The 19,903-nt window shown below is 38.7% G+C and overlaps 1 protein-coding gene across 1 annotated transcript; it reads right to left on the bottom strand.

Annotated features, from left to right (window-relative positions):
* Positions 1 to 506: 506 nt before the first annotated feature.
* On the bottom strand, positions 507 to 19,788 carry LOC112561016 (serine/threonine-protein kinase 3-like). The gene is made up of 13 exons (XM_025233138.1): positions 19,680 to 19,788; positions 19,200 to 19,280; positions 13,441 to 13,621; positions 13,114 to 13,176; positions 12,440 to 12,604; positions 11,767 to 11,872; positions 11,382 to 11,443; positions 10,740 to 10,877; positions 10,291 to 10,401; positions 8,529 to 8,607; positions 8,096 to 8,233; positions 7,329 to 7,564; positions 507 to 7,031 (listed from the first exon to the last, which is right to left on the bottom strand). Exons 1-13 carry the CDS (start codon positions 19,691 to 19,693, stop codon positions 6,873 to 6,875), a joined length of 1,533 nt encoding a protein of 510 aa, XP_025088923.1. The 5' UTR covers positions 19,694 to 19,788; the 3' UTR covers positions 507 to 6,872.
* Positions 19,789 to 19,903: the final 115 nt, after the last annotated feature.

The raw sequence follows: 19,903 nt of genomic DNA, 5'->3' as shown, positions 1-19,903 counted from the left end.
TAACAGGTGTCGAACGCTTCCGTGTCAGGACAAGTGAGTGAGGCATCAAAATCAGTCTATGGGATGGATGCAAGGGATGGTTACAGTCGAGCTGTCATCAAGTCAAGAAACTTTATACCATCCTTTAACACTAAGCAAGGTTTTCCTTTACAGCGACTAGAAACGAAAACCGGTACCTGTACCGTTTATATTGTCTAACAATGTAGATGTAATCAGAAGCTGATTGTTATTTTTTTTTTAAATTTTTTTTGCTGTTGTTAAATATTGAACTCTTGACAAAAAAGTAAGCACTAATTAAAAAAAACAACCCATGATTTTTGCATGTTTTTGGGCAGAAAAAAGGGTCCTGCTCATTGGAGATTTCTTTGCCATAAATTTTTTAACTCAGCATAGCTGGTTGTACAAAAACCCAAATGTGCCTGTTGATCTGTTACAGTTCATTGCATGATGCTACACCCTACTATACATTCTTCACAACTGTCTAGTTTGGTCATTAAAACACAATATTAAATAAGACACACTTTATTTTTTCATTCTTCTGTAATGTCTCATACTGCTTCCTCATACATTGCAATAATAATTAGTCATAATCATAATATCAACTCTCCTGGTACCTTCATTGCATGAAATCTGTTTACAAGTGCTGATCTATTTACATTTGCACACATTCTAACTCTTAATGAAAAGAGAAAAAAAATCAAATCTGTTATAACTACACTACCTTCTATTAAACAGCGAACTGTTGAAAAGATGAAACATTTTAACAGACTTTATGCAATTCTAGACTGACTTATTTTAGAACCATCAACACTCAAGAGATAATTTTGTTCACAGCTTGGGAAAATTATATAAGCAGTTTTGGGTTGTTTTTCTTCCTTTTTGGGAAAAGGCATTATATACTCTAAAATACTGGATCACACTCCCTCTAAACAATGATTCTAACAGTTAACAAAATATTGATTAAAAATAGAATCTTTTACTAGCATACACTAAACAATGCAAAACTGGGCTTGCAGAAAACAGGACTATTTTTTACTTTAGCCTGAAACTACAAGCCTTAAACACCTCAAACTCAAGGCAGTTCTACCAAGTCAAATAAAAAACAAAAAAAAAGTATCCAGACATCTGCAATACACACACACAAAATAAGAACTAAGACTTTCCTTTGTGATGCTAAAACAAATGCTCTGTGCAGATTCAGATTTAATATTATTAATAAGTTATACTTGAATTTGTAAAGCACATTTCTCTGTGTTGATACAAGCTACTTTCACTAGTTTCTCATTAAAAAAAAAAACAACAACAAAAAAATCCCTCTGACAAAATCTTTGTTGCAGGTCTTGTTTTAGATTAAATTAATTTTATTTGACTTGGTTGATCCACCAGCACAGCTGGAAAAAGCATTATCATATTAGGCTGCAGCACAAGTCATAGCGCACATAAATGATATCACTTAAAACAAGCAGTCATTCTTCTCTGGAGTAAAGGACTGACATTCCTGAAGTATAGTCGTAACAACAGGTAACTTTTCAAAGCATTTCAATAAGCTCTTTCTTCATGAGTCTACTTCACGAGACACCACTGGTCTCTTTCTGAAAGCAAACTGTACCAACCCTCCAAGGAATTCACACATACCCTCAGCCTCTCTCATTCTCATTTTAATATGAGTATAGACACAGTTCAATATTTTTTGTGGGCAACTTCTGTAACATTTTATGTACAATCCCAGCAGCTAGCATTTTTAAGCCATGAAATATAGCCCCTAGATGAGAAGATCCAAGGAGTATGGCTGTTTTTAATTCACTTTACATTTTCATTTTACAATGTAAGACAATCTTATTTAAGGAAATTACTCAAGACATTCCTGCTGAAGATCTCAAAGAAAAAGGTTTTTGGTGTGCATCAAGAGTATACAAGTTATTAACGTGTTTCTATTTTATATAGGTGCTAACAGATACTGACAGTAAAACGAGAGATATATTTCCATATTTAATTTCACAAGGTGTGTAAATGTGCAGGCACATATGCTCTTTTCTTTCACTCTCTCACACACTCCCACACACACAACATGTACACATGTAAATAAAGAAAGGAAGAGAGAGAAGGAGAAAAATAAAATGATGGACGAGATGCTAGCCACCCATTTCTGGGTTGAAAAACATACATACACACACACTATTTTGAAGTCCATACTCACGTTGTGCTTGAGTTGTGCACATTTCTAACATATATTGCCAGAAGTCTTGTTTTAAGTAAAATCTAAATGATGTCTAGTGGAATGCTTAATTTATTTACGGTGTTTTAAGCAGACCTTCAAAACTTCAAGCAGATGAGGGTAATAATGTTAGGGACTGAAAATGATGACAGCATATAAGCTAATGTTTGAAGGAATACATTCTCATGAAACAGCTGATATTGACTAGAAGCCCCCATGTACAACCAATGCTGATGCTCTTCATAAAGTTTCACTGCTATGTCTATGAGGCAAAGAAAAAAGAGCAGGGTTTGTTACATGGAGTTTGACATTTGTAATACACAACTTTTCTCAAATAATTTTAAGAAAATGTCTTCTTTTTTTTTATACATCTTCTATGTGCTGATTGTGCACTTTTGTTCTGAACAAATAATTACCAAGTTTTCCTGAGACAGAATTTAAATTAAAACCAAAACAGGAGTAACATGCTGTTAGTGTCACACAGAAATAGCACAGGTATTAATTCACACTGCAAACAGGACTAGACTTAAAAAAGCAAAAGTAGCTACAAAGAAGCACAGAAAATGACTGGGTTTCAGTGCAATTTTTTCCCTACAATTAAAATTCTATAATGATATTACATGAGGAATCAAGCCATGGAATGGAAAACAATCTCCCACTAACTCCTAGTCTATTGGACATAAGATCTACTCCTTATGATAATGAATATCTATTAAACCATAGCATGACAGCACTATGTGGCATAAGAGGTATGTCAAGAAAAAGTATTCTGGGCTGGGAAAATTTCCCACGTAATGGAACCTCCTTGAAAGCTAAAAAAAAAAAAACCCAAAAAACCATGGAGGCTGTGTTTGAGACTGATTATGTGTATCAGTTTGTGAACATGTGGGCAGCGTTTTACAGTGATCTTTTTCAGTGGGTATGAATGGTGTATGCTTCCTTTTGGAATCCATGTTTCTCTTGCAAATACCTGGCAGCAAATAGGGACATGAATTCCTTTCATAAGATTAAGTTGAATATTTATCATCTTTCACAAATCTGTAAACAGTAATGTACATCTATTAGCCCTTATCAAAAAGATCGACAAGAAAAAGGAACTAGACAGTATATTCATAAGGGATCTTCATCCAAATTCTATTAATACAGTAGTGGTCAGAATTAAACAACAGCCTATGTCCAGAATTTTAAACTTTCTTCACGGCTATACAGTCTTTAGGAAACTTGACATTCTTAATACATGACTACAGACATTTTGAGAAACAGCCGGCAGTCTCCACCTCTGCATACCTATGAGCAACTTGTTATGAATAAATGACCTGCAACAACTCTGCTTTTAAAGCTTAGAACATACTAAACAATCCAGGCATTAGAAAAGTCTAATAAAATTTATTTTTCAATTTATCTTCAATGACAATATTTTTGACACAGGTTAAAATGGTCCTTCCTTTCTGTGTGGCAAGAATATGGTTAGACAAAAGAAACAAGTCTAGGAGAAAGGGACTGTACTACTTCTTACTAAAATTATGGACAGTCTAAAAAATTTAGTTTTGCATCAACAATTTTATCTGACCCACAAGAAATTAAAAGGTAGTTAGAGCTAATAAAACTACCCTATGATATTTGTGACATTAGGGAAAAAAAAAAACATTGCTCTGCTTCTGCTAATGTGTTTTTTGCTGAAAAATAGAATTCTGATACCTGTGTCTGTGCTGAGAAAGGCAGAACAATAAGTATGGACACTACCATAAACTGGCAGTCACTGTAGGACGTCACTGAATATGTATCATCATTTAACAATTTTTTTTGTGTGTAGAAAAATAGACACTCTACAATATCATAAACAAATTTTCAATATGAATAGCGCGCACTTATAGCAAATGAAGTTAGCTTTTAATACACATTTGAGATAAATGCTGCATATCTAGAATATTTTTCTTTAAGCCCCAGTCAACTATGCTCCAAATACAAGACTGAAAGCACCGCATGCTGGACAACAATGATGCAGGCCTATGTTCCACAAAAACCAATGATGACTGATGAATGATATGATGGAGATGATGAAGTGAATTTGTACAATTGGAACAGCTTGTTTACATTCAGTCAGCAAAAGAAAAATGTCTCCTTGTTAAGAATGTGAAGAAAGCACAAAAAACAAAAACAAAATTAAAAAACTCAGACAATACTTGTATGAATTTTCACCAACAGTAGCAAGGTTTTGTTCAACAAGAGGGATTTCTTATCTTAAAGTAAGATAGAACAGCCTGGGTTCTGCAAAACTCCCTTTTTTTCTTTTTTTTTCTTTTTTGCCAAGATCCACTTCTAGCATAGTCCAAAATAATCAACTTATTTTTCTATTTAGTAAGGAACCACTAGCGTGCCCTTTATGTCTGCAGTTCAGATGAATATGTATAGTCAAAAAACATTAAGTCAGTGTCTGAGCAAGAAACACTGAGATGTAAAGAGTTAAAGCTTCAAGCAAACAGTCCTGCTGTGCTACACAAGGTACCCTTTTCACAGGCAGGTTTGACTGTTGACTCCTGTGAAAAACAGTATAAATATGATTTGCAATAAACAATAAACACTCACACTTTAGCACCTAAACTCTCATCCTGCTGCATCTAATTCCACATGTAGCAGTTCTTCCCCTTCAGCTGCTAAACCATATTTTGACAAATCCATTATGCTAGAATAGCAAATATTATTTTGATGCAGTCCATGTGGCAATGAACAATGCAAGTTACAAACAATGATAGATAAAAATGAAACAGCTAGAAAATACCTTACACAATCTGAAAGTAATCTACCCATAGCTGCAGTCTGGTATGAAAACTGCTGTGTCTGAAAGAGACTGCACACACTGCCCAGTACATCATCTGGGATCAGAAGATGCAACAGCAAAGAGCTATCACTAATAGAAAGTGGACAATATGGATGTTCGGGGGCAAAAAAAAGACAGATAAGTTTCATGGATTTGTCAGGGTTTCCCCCCTCCTTCCTTGCAGCTCTGTAACAAAACTGTAAACACATTGTCAATCAAGTGAGCATAAAACTGCCCCCTGTTTACCTTCTGCTCCCTGATCGAAGATGTTTTACCTGCATGAGAGCTAAAACACAGTGTTTTATGATTATTTGCTACAGGCATGCTAGTTCTGAAGTTAGTTTCACTCGGGGATTCAATCACAAGACTTGGTATCTCACACAGATCTCAGTTACTGAAAGTCTAAACACACATATCCATGCTATAATGAGCAAAATTTTACTTGAGCAATCTCTAATAACTACAAAAGTTGGACAGCATGGGAAGTGTGAAAAACAGAACTAACTGGTGTTGATCAGCTGAAGTGTGCTCTCAAATTAAGTGGTGATGCAAGAAAATCTTTAAATGTTTTGTTCTTTGAATGAATAACTCCTTTGACAGTATTTTACAATGGAAATTTTACCAGTTTCAGCCAGAAACAACCATTAAATGAGCACACCACACTAATATGCTCACTGGATATTATCTAAAAACAAAAAAAAACAACAAAAAAAACTGCCATGAAATGGCCAGATGGACTGACAAGGTGATCTGCTGTGCATTCTCTTCACTCCTGGTTTCATCAAAGAACAAGTAAGAAGGCCAAGAAAAACTTGCACCAGGTTAACAACTTTCAAGTAACCTACATTTATTTATGTTTGTGGGGCAGATATGAAAAAAAAATCTGACTGAAAAACATTAAGAGACTGAATGAGCCAATCCTCCTCATCCACATTTTTTAAAACCCAGTAACAGGTTTCTGCTCCTAGGAATTATGTAGCATTCGGCTGTCACTCATGGCTAACATGATTAGACCCACACTAGGCAACAGATATGCCTTATGTAATGGATCCTCTTTCCCCAGTTCCCATGCCTTAATTTTAAATTACCAAGAATAAAGTACTTACATGCACATCTATGCAGATGGAAGTTCCAGAAGTAGGTGGACATTAGCTCCACTTATCCTTAATGTCCAAATCAGCAGATTTATATAACATTCCAGCAACTGTACATTTAAATAATTGATACCCACTCATTCTCCCAGCCCCACAGCAATCTCCCAGCACTTTTCCCATATATCACCGACTTGTTTCTTCTGGCTTTTGATGGAGTGATAGGGGGGACTACAATGCTGTCTAGACCTATACCACAATAAATGACCATACAAGCTGGAGACGAATTACATTTATGTTTATCCTGAAGATTGATGTGCTCACATCATCAAACACTACTTCCATTATCAGTTCATTCCAGATATCTCAGGGTTTTGTTGTGTCATTCTTTTTGGTCCTTCCCCTCTGCCCATCCCTCAGGTAGCTGATTTATCAAGGCAATATTTCAACCAACTCCAGTAGCTACAGGATACTGAGAGACTGGAGGTCCAACACCACATAATCAACAGTTTGGTGGTTTTTTCCAAAGGGTACCACTCCCAGTTGCCAAAAGATAAATGCAATAATCACTTTGTAGTAAAGTCAGGAGACACTTATAGCAGAAATCCACGAATTGACATGACTGCAACTTCTTCCATGAACTGATAATGTTATCAGATACGAAGCAAGTTTTCAGTGTTTCCCACTTTCAGCAATTAACCTTTTCTTGCTGTACAAAATGTTTACAAAATCACACGATGACTTTCTTCTAAAAGTTTGGCTGTCTTTTCTTTTTAGCATCGATAGCTTCCAAGATTGGCTGACGCTTGGCCTGATACCGTGCTCGTAACTCTTCAATCTCACGCTCCATTTCTGGGTCAAGGTCGGCCAACCTCTGCTCCAACTCCTTATAGTCAAGAGAGTGCAACTGCAGGGGGAAAAAACAAAACATTTGAGCTGTGAAATCCCAAAGACCTTGTCTATTTATCATGAATGATTATTGCATTTATATTAGTAATTACACTAATGGATGTTTGCATGCTCTTCTTTATAATTTGAATACCTACCATCCAAAGTAAGAGAAACAGAAGACAAATTATCAACACACGTACCCTCCAAGTAATAGATAAATAACTGGCATCCAGTAATTAGCTGCCAGAAGTAATACAAATATAAATAATGCACGCAATGCAACAGCACTAACAATGGCAATTTTCATACTCACAAAGGCGAAATCTCCTTCGATGAAAGACCGCTGGAAGTGATGAGGTGGTGTGACTTGCTTGGGAGGAGGCTGCTGGTGTTGCTGTTGAGGCTGAGGCTGCTGAGGAGGCACAGGTTTTGAAGGCACAGGCTGGGTGTGGCTGGACATGCGGGCTTTTTCCTCTTCTTGCTTCTTCTCAAAATGGTCAAGGTAAGCTGGCCGATATTTTTCTTTTCCCCCTGTGGCTGTACTATGGCCTATGAGTGACATCAAATAAATTGGACCATGTGCATGGTGGTATTTTTGAAAATACAAAGTACACAACAGTTGGTGGTAAAATAATACACCAAAGCCTTTTTATCTCTTATCTATTTCTAACAGTTAATTGAAATATGGACAGCAAAAGAGTATATTGGCTATGATCTAATATCTAAATTCCGAAAGCTCAAGCACATGTACACACAAACATGTGTGTGCACTCTCCCACCCACAAATACACACAGAATCTCTAGGTAGAAATATTTTCAAAGTCTGCCAGATGGTTTTAGAGATTATGTAGTAATGTAACAGAATTTTGAGACTGTGTGTGCATGTTTTCTCCACTCATGAGCAGATCTTTAAGCAGAAGTATCTGAAGTTCCTAGTAAACCCATGTTGTTGGTCTTAGATCCTTTAATTTTAACAATGACTACTTAATGGAGTGCCTCTTCATTATAAAAGCAAAACAAAAACTTATAGCCCTAACAATAACAACTGTTCAAGCAGAAGAAAGCCCAAGTATAACACACGTTTCATTGTTCCATCATCTTCCTCTTCCTCCTCCTCTTCCTCCTGGTTAATGACCATAGTTCCCAGGTCTGACTGCAGGGTGCTGGTTGTGCTGTTCACAACTAGAGTGTCACTACCTCCCTCTGGCACCAAAGTAGCTGTCAAACAATGTATTAAATAGTTATTCTTGTTCACCCTTCTTAGCTTTAACTTTTAAACATTGTAAAAAAAGAAAATATACATATCTACATTGATTTGGTACTTTCTAGTTGGCATGCAATTCATATAAAACTATGGACAGTACATTCACTACCCCCTCCCCACAAAAAAGGAATTTTGAACAAAGTCAATAAGCAAATAATAAGTTTTCAAAAAAAGGGAAACCTCTAAAAAATATGAAGATAAAGCCCAAGTCAAAAACATCTCAACACTCCCTGAAAGGCTGATACTTGCCTTCTGACTGTGCTTTCATAGTTCCGTCTGTCTGCTCAGTTTTTTTCACCATGGTGCCATCAGTGTCATCTTCCTCACCCTAAACAGATCCCGATATCAAATACAATCTGTTGTTTGCAATATGACCAAAGTTCAATGCTCTGAAAACTTTCAATCAAGTTTGCTTATACCTTATGGTAGGGCAGCAACCTAAATGGGAATAATACCGAGTATAAATCTACCCATCACAACAGCCTTGTCAAAACTATCCTGAAAGGCATGATGGATAGATGCACAGAATGGATTAGGCAATGCAAAATTGGTCTGAAAACTTCAATGGCCCATCTAGACACCCCAACCTCACCATTACTAGTTGTGGACAGAACAGCCCTCATGTTTTAAGATAGTCCCCATGGTTAGTTTATTCCTTGAGGGCCATAGGGCCTCAACACCTCACCAGCAGACCCGGTTTAGGGTAGCACCTCTCAGTTGGGCCCATGTGGTTCTGATGTCCTTTGCCTCGCTCTCTACTGTTCTTTTTCAAGTCTGCTTTGGTCTCCCAACTCTCCTCTTCCCCTGAGGGTTCCAATCAAGTGCCTGCCTGGCAATGGTGTCAGGTGGTTTGCACAGAGTGCGTCCTATTCAGCCCCACTTGCACTTTTTGATGTCTGGTTGGTTCTTTTCCACAGCCTGCTGTTGGAAATCTTTTCAAGCCATCTTATTCCCAGAATATGGCGTAGGTATCGGTTGGTAAAGGTCTAGAAATTGTTGTTGATGGTGTTTGTCACTCTTCAAGTTTCAGAACCATACAGCAGGGCAGCTTTCACATTAGTGTTGAAGATGTGGGTCTTACTGCGGAAGGATAATGCTCAGGAGTTCCAGATGGTGCGTAGGCTGTTGAAAGCATGCCTGGCCTTGTTGATGCAGCTTTTGATGGCATCGCCTGCTCCACCATCCTTATTGACAATGCTCACCAGATACAAAAAGCGATCTGTTTCCAAGATGTTCTCTACTAGGTTGGATTGGAAGTTCCTACTTGATGTTGATTCTCATCAATTCAGTCTTCTTTCTGTTGACCTTTAAGCCAGTCTTCTCTGCTAGCTTATTCAGCTTGGTTTGTGTATGTTGCTGCCAAATGAGATAGGAGACTAATGTCATCTGCAAAGTCCAGGTCCACTGAAGGTCCACTGGATACCAGTGTTGTTGTCTTGCACATACTCCAGTCTATGACCATCAGGAAGATTGTTAATATGGTGATAATATGCAACCCTGTCTTACACTGGTCTTCCTTACGAAAGGTTCAGTGAGTCTGCCATTGAGATAGTCCCTATACTTAAAACTTAAACTGTGTAAAAGACAAACTGGAATCACATAAATGCCAATGTTACTAAAATTAAAAATATAACCTTAATATTTGTAAATTTTCCAACAGACTACTATGTGAGAGATTCTGTTCACAATGCATTTTCTTTAGTCAGTATGGATGATATCTGCTGTAAGCCAGTAAGTTTGAGTTTCACAGAAACATATGTCAAATATCACTGCTCCTTTGTTTTTTCCACTACAGCCTTTAAACTAGCATGTTTCATGATCTTCTACTTCACATCCAGATAAAGCAGCTAGGATTTCCAACAAGAATCAAAATGAGACAAGGGAGAATGCTATTTCCTTTAATGGAAATAGTGTAATCATTATCTTGCCCTATATCACTTGTCATCTGACTAGACACAGCAAGCAAGCAAGCAGATAATAAAACACCTTTTCAAGTGCCTAGAAATCATACCGATTCATCTCCATTTGTCATGTGGCTATTTTGCAGTTCCTGTATCTCCTTAGCCTCACGAATCATTTCCTGAAGAACTTCACATGACTCGGACTTCCGGATGAACTCATGCTATATATTTAAAAAAAAAGATTTCCCAAATAAAAGCAGTTTCTCCCAAAGTACCTTCTTCATGCTATATCACCAATATTATAAATTCTTGTAATTAACCAAGTTCTTTAAGATCCAATAAAGCAAAGACAAACATCATTTCTGCTAAGGTCATGTTTTGTAAATCCTCCTTAGTTACTTAGGTATCATGAATTTGTTCTAGCCTTTCCTCTCTGGACTTTTTTGCAGTTAAAAATTATCAAACTTTTACAGCTGACAAGAAAAAAGCCTTAAAATATGTGACAGTCTATGCAACAAATTCAAACTTATAATTAAAAGAATAAGTTAGCACTGCCAACCTGTAACAACTCTTCAGCAGTGGCCCTGTTTTCAGGGTTCTTTACAAGACATTTTGAGACAAAGTCAATAAATTCTGCAGTCCATTTGTCTGGCTGCCGAAATGATGGTGGCGGCTTTGTGGGGATCATAAATATAGCCTGCAAAAAATAAATTTCCTTAACTGTTTAACTATAAAAACGAATACCTCCTGACCACATCCCAATCAATGATCTCAAAATATATATATATTTACATCCAAACTAATAAAATAATATAATCATAACCTCCTTAACAATAAAATTTACTTGAATAAAAAGTGTTTGAATAGACATAAGAATTTCTTGGTTTTGTATTCACTATAACCTATATTTGTAGATTAGTAGCTCCCAAACATAAGAAATTCCATAGTAAAACAAAAAATATTTAAGTGATAATTTAAGTCAATACACTTAAAGGCAAGTGAATAAAACATTACACACAATAAAAAATACACCTCAAAGAATATCAAAACCATCACTCATATGGACCTATTCATTTTTGTTTTTTCAATACATTGACCTGTTGAACAACTGTATTTTGTTTGTTTTCTACGATTAGTATCTGATCAGATCTGAGGGAAAAGGAAACTCCAAAATAGCCAAACATTTCTGTGAAAAGCTTACCCTCATAGGATGAATGTCACCATAAGGGGGTTTGCCTTCTGCCATCTCTAATGCTGTTATGCCTTAAAACAGATAAGAAAAATAGATTCTTCCAGATACTGATGCAATTTTATTGAATGAGTGGTATAATACTTTACAATAAACAAAGACATTAAAATTACACCAAAGACACTGATGCCTTTAAGAAACAGCATCATTGGTCTGCTCCCGCTATGTTGACACAGACACTGGCATCAGTGCACCTGCATATATATATATGTGTGTGGTCCATCTTTCTCTACTTGAGCAATTACCCAAACAACAATAAAATATAATATTTCGCTTGGCTCTCATTGTTATCAACCTTTCTTAGTAAAACTGCCATTCTAAAGATAAATAAAATTACCCAGACTCCATATATCAGCAACGCAGTTGTAGCCAATTTCCTGTATTACTTCTGGAGCCATCCAGTAAGGAGTACCAATTACAGTATTTCTCTTGGCCATGGTGTCCTTCAAAAAAAAAAAAAAAACCCACACCACTTTCATGCCAATGGTCATCTCCTTTTGCTTTGACCTTATGCTGACATTTTCTTATATCACATGTATATACAAGTCAACATTTTAGTGGAAGAAACCACAATAAAATAACTCGGATTCACTTGTCTTACTTCACAAAGATTGACTACGCAAAAATAAAGTTAACCCTTTATGCTCTTAGTGTTAGATACTTGATGTTTAAAAATAAATCTTACAATCTTTGTAATGTTTAACCCATATTTATCTTATATATACTACAACAAAAACATCACATACAAGTGTGCCCATGCTACAAGTGACTGACCATGCAGAATCAAAGATTCTCAGTGAGCTAATATCAGTCTTATACTTCTGCACCCTTTCTCTTTTTAAAACAAATAAATTTTATGTAAAATGCACATCCTTAAGTCCAACTCTGCTTGACCTATCCAAAAATATTAATGCACAAAGACTAAACAATTCTAAATGGTAAAATATTATAGCAGCAGTGCAATTAGGGAAACAAAAGTTTCTGTTTAGCCCACTGGAATGGAGCCTTACAGTAAGCTGTCCTGCAACACCAAAGTCAGCCAGTTTAGCATGGCCTTCATTATTAAGAAGAATGTTTCCAGCTTTAATGTCCCGGTGGATCTTGTTCCGAGAATGTAAATATTCCAGACCTCTCAGTGTATAGTATAGAATGGTGGCAATTTCCCGTTCATTCAACTGTCATGGAAAGTAATCAATGAAAATTGTCAAGACACATTCACATAATCTTAAATAGAAGAATACACTTGCAATATGCTAATATTGAGCTGTGTCCTAGTCCCCTTCTCTACTTGTACTTGTTACACAAGAAATGACATTAGTCTTCTAAAGAAATGGATGAAAAAAGAAAGAATTTTATACTGATGTCATTAAAGATACAAAATCAATAAAAGTAATGTCAAAGTGCCAGAAATTCTATGATGCTATATAGATTAACAACCTTCAAATGTGAAATATGCATTTACTAAGTACGGCAAACAGCACATCTTTTGTACACATCATATTTATTATACACACTGATTTCCAGGATGACAACAGTAGTCCACATTGTCACTGGTGATAAAACTTTAAAAGTCTGACAAAGGACTAGAAACTAAATCTTTGTCATTCTTTTAACTCTGGAATGCCAGTGGTTGAAATTTCCTTTTTCAACACGATATAAATGCTACCAAACTGATTCCACTTACCGTTTTATTGCGCAACCTCATGATGTCTGACACGGAACCAGCTCCACAGTACTCCATGACAATCTAGAAGTATTTATATTTAATGTACTATAAAGTATACAGATGTACCAATCTTAAATGTTTAAAATCAAAAGTTTATGGACCAGGTATAATAAATGAAGTCTCTTTGATTTATCTCATGAAATAAGCACTGACAGGTCTATTTATACTGCAGGGGAAAACTTTATGCTTAGCACGGCTGTTTATATAAACAATGAAAAAAAAAATCAATGGAGACAAAATAAACCAAGCACTAGCAAGTAAAAAAATGAGGTTAAAGGAACTGACCCAGAGATCGGTGTTTTTGAAGTAGCTACCATAGTACTTGACTATATATTTGCTGTCACATTGCTGCATGATGGAGATCTCCTTGATTATCTCTTGCAGGTCTGTATCTACTGGTACTTGCTTGATGGCCAGAACCTGCCCTGACTCTTTATGCAGACATTTAAAGACGCTGCCATATGAACTGAAATAATCAGATATATTATTTGATAATAAACTTATTTACAAGTAAATAACACTCATTTTACAAATACATGCACACATTCTAACACTCACCTGAAAAAAAACAGGTTCTCCACATTCACTTCCTCATACTTAAAACTTGACACAAAGATATTAAATAACTATCCTTAAGACTGATTAATACAATGTGTATGTTCTGAGCCTGATACTTTATGCATGGAATCATTTCTTTAAAACTCTCCTTTACTAGCACACACTCTCTCTCTCTCTCTCTTTCTTTCTAATGCTAATAAAGTATACAGAAATATTCTTCTTCTTCTTGTTCCTATTCACCCCCAGTGGAGCATAGGGCCGCAACCACGTCCCCGCCATACAGAAATATAGTGATAATAAAACATTCAAGTTCACATGAAAAAGCAAGTGAACACAGAATTAATATCCCATGTAATAAAAAGGCATATATCACACATATTAATTTTTAATTTATACTTATCATACTTATCAGAGTGATGTCCCCTGGCCAACTGGCTGGAAGGGGAAGAGCTCTGTCGTCTTTTTTGTTTTATCTAACATCCTCCTGGTGTTGGACTTGTGTTTATATATAATTTTTGATGGGCCTGCCATCGTGTGTGTAGAGTGTAGTGCCTCTTTGCTTTGATGACTGCAATTCGTCGTAATTCTTTGTCCACCTTCAGCCTTGGCGATCGGCGGCGCGGTTCAGTGAGCTTCATGTCCGTTGGATCGGTGAACTTTTTGTGTGTGCTGGGGTCATTCGTCGTTCAATAGGACTGATGTCGTCTGTTGGATGTGTTCTGTGCAGCTATGTTTGCTATAGAATGCATTCCAGCTTATATGACATGTTTGATCTTTGGCCTGCGGACTGTGCTTGTATTGCATGTAGACGCTGACCTTTGGCTGGAGGACCGTCATTTAGTTCTGACGTCACTTTATTTTACGTCATTTTGTCATGTGTCATTTTCTCTCCTTTATGAGAGTGTCCGGGTGTCTATGTAGAGGAAGCACCTTTGACTTTCCGGCAGCAGTGTCCCTTGGGACAGACGGGAGCACTGGTCCTCATGGCAATCCACTCTCACAGCTGGCTCCAGGTCCTTAACTGGCTACACCCCGGTAACCGCTTCTGCTGGCGGGCCAAACGCTGTGAGGGGCTGACGTGTTATTATGCACGTCAATAAAATACTTGGAGAGGAGATGGGCGCCACCAAGTTCGCCAAAGCCCACTGAAAGGACTTATGGTAGCAAAACAGAATAGAAGCAACATGCCGGATCGGTCGAGGCCCGGATCACCAACGACCGCGCACCCCTCTGGTGGTCTCCAGGGAGGGGGCGACAAGTGTGCTACTGGAACCAAGTCTACACCCAAGTCTACAATTAAGCTGGCTACACAAGGGACTACTATCGGAACATGGAATGTTCGCACACTCTATCAATGCGGCAAAGTGAAAGAACTCACACACGAGTTACAGCGTTACCGCTGGGACATAGTGGGACTTGCAGAAGTCCGATGGACTGGTTTCGGGGAGTCAACTACAGATGAAGGCCACAAGCTCTGGTTCAGCGGAGACGAAATCAAGCATGAACGTGGTGTCGCTTTCATTGTCAGGAAGGAGGTGGCTGGAACTGTCATCAGCTGCACTCCAGTCTCTAGCAGACTTATCTCCATCCGAATCTCTGCTCGACCGCACAACATCACCATTATACAAGTGTACGCCCCAACATCAGAACACGAAGATGAAGAGGTTGAGGAATTCTACGAGGAGCTGGACAACATCATCAAGAAAACTCCGAAGAAAGACATCTTGCTTGTCCTTGGCGACTGGAATGCTACTATCGCCCCTGACGCTTACCAACAATGGGCAGGAACAGTCGGCAAGTTTGGCCTAGGCAACACCAACGCAAGAGGCCTACGGCTACTAGAATTCGCTCAGAGTCACCGTCTCACCATTGCCAATACCCTCCACCCGCACAAGAAGTCAAGAACTGTAACGTGCATTCGCCGGGAGGTCTGGTCCATAACCAGATTGACTTCATCTTGCTGCCTCAGCGTTTCAAATCAAGCATCAACAAAGCACAAACGAGTCCTTTCCTGCGCTGACATAGGCAGCGACCACAACCTCGTCCTCACTAGCCTCAAGTTGAAACTGAAGTTGAGACGTGACAACAATAGGAGCCCTCGCATCCGATTCAACCTTGAGAAGCTCAAAGATCCGGACACAGAGAGGATCTTCCAGGCCCAGGTGGGGGCAAATTTGCAGCCCTGACTACTATAGACTGCGACATAGACGCCCTTGCTGGAAGTATCAAAGAGGTGCTACTCTCTACTGCAGACGAAGTGCTGGGGAAGCAGAGGAAGCGCAAACAACCCTGGGTGACAGACGACATCCTTGATCTTTGCGACGAAAGGAGAGCCTTGAAGAGAGGGAGAGGTCGAGACCCGTCGTCAGCAGACAAGTACAGACTTGTCAACCAGCAGATCAGAACAAGGATGAAGGAGGCAAAAGAAGATTGGATCGAAGACCAGTGTTGCAGCGTGGACATAGGCATGGCAAGCGGAGACAGCAAGAAGGCATATGAAACACTGAAGGCCCTCACCAAGACTCAGCAGCGACCAGCCACAGTCATCGAAGACAGCGCCGGACAGCTCCTTACGGAAAACGCTGCTGTACTAAGTCGTTGGACTGAATATTGCCAAGACTTGTACAACTACAAGATCGAGCCAGACACCAGCATTCTCCAGCATCACCAGACTGGACAAGAGAGGCTGAAGACCTGCCAGTCCTCACTGATGAGGTGAGAGAAGCTATGCACAGTCTGAAGGGAGGAAAGTCACCTGGTGTGGACAACGTACCTGCTGAGCTGCTGAAGCATGGAGGAGACGCAACAACCAAGGCCTTCACCACACTGTGTCAAAAGATATGGGAAGAAAAGAAATGGCCAAAAGAATGGGCTCAGTCTATCATCATCCCACTCCCTAAGAAAGGGAACCTGAGGCAGTGCCAGAACTACAGAACCATCAGTCTGATAAGTCACCCAAGCAAAGTAATGCTCAGAATCATCCTCAACCGCTTAAAACCTATTGCAGAGGAACTGCTGGCAGAAGAACAGGCTGGCTTCAGGGCTGGAAGAAGCACGGTAGAACAGATCTTTAACTGCCGTGTTATGATAGAAAAACACCTGGAGCATCAACGTCAACTATACCATAACTTCATCGATTTCAAAAAAGCTTTTGATCGTGTCTGGCACGATGGACTCTGGCAGGTCATGAGATCATTCAACATAGAGGAGGGACTGATCCAGATGGTAGCAGCACTCTACAAGAACGCCTCCAGCGCGGTACTACTCAACAACCAACTAGGCGAGTTCTTCGCGATGACGATCGGGGTCCGTCAAGGGTGCCTACTCTCCCATCCTTTTTAACATCTTCCTTGAAAAAATCATGCAAGACACCCTCCACAACCACCTTACCTCAATCTCCATTGGTGGCAGACCCTGTGCAACCTCCGCTTTGCAGATGACATTGACCTCATGGCAGGCAGTAACAACGAACTTCAGGATTTGACGGACAGACTCTCCAGGCGAGCGGGGGCCTATGGCATGGAAATAAGCTCAGAAAAAAGCAAAGTAATGATTATTTCCACCACCGACAGCAGCAGCAACATCGTCATGAACGGCCAGAAACTGGAGGAGGTCAACAGCTTCAAGTATTTGGGTGCCACCCTGACTAGAGATGGTTGCTGTACAGCAGAGATCCGTATCAGGATTGGTATGGCAACATCCGCAATGTCCAGGCTGGATAGGATCTGGCGAAGCAACTCAATCAGCTTCAGTACCAAGCACAGGCTGTACAAGTCCCTCGTAGTGTCAATCCTACTCTACGGCTGCGAGACTTGGACGCTGCTTGCCGCAACGGAAAAGAAACTCCAGGCCTTTGAGAACAAGTGCTTGAGAAAGCTGCTCCGCATCTCGTACCGCGAACACAAGACCAACGCATACGTACGGAGCACCGTAACTCCCTCGTGGGCCACATGAGCCCCTTCTGGCAACAGTGAAGCGGCGCAAGCTCGCCTGGTTCGGTCACGTCACCCGCCACAACTCCCTGTCCAAGACGATCCTACAAGGAACCCTCGAAGGGAGCCGTCGTCGTGGTCGTCCGAGGAAAAGCTGGGTCACCAACATTAAAGAATGGACCGAACGCGAGATGCCAGACCTGCTCTCATCTGCTCAAGACAGGACCGGGTGGAAAATTCTGTCTGTTGCTGCTGCCGGACGGTCCCCCCTACGCCCGGACCGGGCATGGGACTGACCTGACCTGACCTGACTTATCATACATTGTATTTTCCTGTTTAGAAGAAGCTGGATGTGTAGATATTGGTGTCTACAAAATTTAAAATACAAAGCTTCATCTTAAATACTGACTATTTTTTAAGACAGAGCATGAGGATGATAATGACCTTAATTCAAAATCAAGCATGGGTGAGGCATCTGACTGGCCATACTCACTGTCTTTACACACAATATGCCGCATGGAAGCTAGTTGTATCATGTGATAGAAACCATCTTTTAACTCAGTTTACACATTTTAAGGTAAATCTGCTGTCATTTTAAAATTATAATACAGTGGACTGTTTTACACTGAGGTGAGGGCTGGAGCATGCAGCTATTTTATAGTATGCTTATATAACATTTACACTTCATATAACATAACACAACACAGACTATGGCACACCTAAACAGCCAGGATTATTCCACACCACAGAGAATTCACCAGTCTTCTACAGGTATGTTTAGAACAAATTAGGTCTATGCACCAGAGCTGAGATTTAAAAAAAAATCCTGATACTGTAAGAGTTTGTTTTAATAGGCTAATTAGTAATATGCACTGGTGTAGCATTTGCTGAAAAGAACTAATTAAAATATGTTACATACTATTGCTAAATCTCCACCAGTTCATTCAAAGAAACTCTAATATATTATATATTAGTATAAATGCTACTTATATAACTATGTTTTTACCATGGAAAAATATAAAAATAACATAATACTAAATGAGAAAGTTCTTACCTACATTTCCAAGCTATTGTTATTGGTATACATTCAAACACTTTCTTAAACAATCACATATTGGCTAAGTACTGACTTTATTTAGTCAAATTCTAGGTTGCAAACATCATAAACAAACATTTTGTGGCACATGTGGGACTTAAGAGTCAGAAAGAAAACTGATAAATGTGGTTAGAAAGGAGTTTTAACAATCTGTTATTTCCATAACAGTCATACAACTGTAAGGTAAAAATCGGAGGCATGGTATGTAGTTTTTATGTTCACTTACAACTGTTAGGTAAAATTTGGAGGCCTGGCATGTAGCTTTGAAGTTCACTTATCATACACATTATTAACTTTAAATTGAATAAGCTAGGAAACAATAAATTCATCAAGAAGAACATCCTACAATACTGCAACAATATAATGCCAAGAAAAGTTATGGAAACAAATGTCTCACTGATGCTGTTGCACTATGCACCATGCATCTCCAAATACAAGATTCCAAAAAAGTTTCTTACCCTCGTCCTATCTTACAAATAATATCAAACACTTCATCCGGTTGCTTGGCCAAGTTCTCATCGCTCAGCTTCGTGAGTTCCCTGCGAATCATAGATACATCAGTATCACTAAGTTGGCAAGAAATCTGAACATGATTGACGACTTAAAAAAATATCTGCACACCGACAAGGCGCTTCCTCATTAGGCTCCACATTAACTTTATTGCTTAACAAAATCATGAGCTCGACTGTTAATATGTCTAATAGTAATATAAAATCAATTATGTCTGTTACAAACTTTTTTCTGTTCATAATGCATACATTTAGTTTTCCTTAATAAAGCCAATAGTTTGTAACTTATTTGGAGATCGACATGGAGCTGATGGAAGCAGACGAGAGCCAGAGTTGCATGGCTACCACTGAAAGTAATTATAAGAAATCTGGTTTTAAAAAAAGTAAACGCAATGAATTATGCATAAAGAAAACTTTAGAGATGTTTACCTTTGTTTCGACATGGTGCTAAATTTCAGAGTTAACGACAAAAGACAACATGTCAAGATGAACCAGGTAATGTCAATAATGGTTATCGGAACACTCCGGAAATGACAAAGTCTCGCTAACTCTCAAGTATTTTTGACAACTTTAATTATCTATAATTGTAGTACAGTTAAACTTCAACTTACATAAGTTTAACTTTACTTTTTTTTCTTTAAGACAGTTTGTCT

Source organism: Pomacea canaliculata, linkage group LG4 (genome assembly GCF_003073045.1).
Source record: "Pomacea canaliculata isolate SZHN2017 linkage group LG4, ASM307304v1, whole genome shotgun sequence".
Lineage (NCBI taxonomy): Eukaryota > Metazoa > Mollusca > Gastropoda > Architaenioglossa > Ampullariidae > Pomacea > Pomacea canaliculata.
The sequence above is the reverse complement of the archived record's forward strand: the minus strand, read 5'-3'. Positions and strand labels throughout refer to the sequence as shown.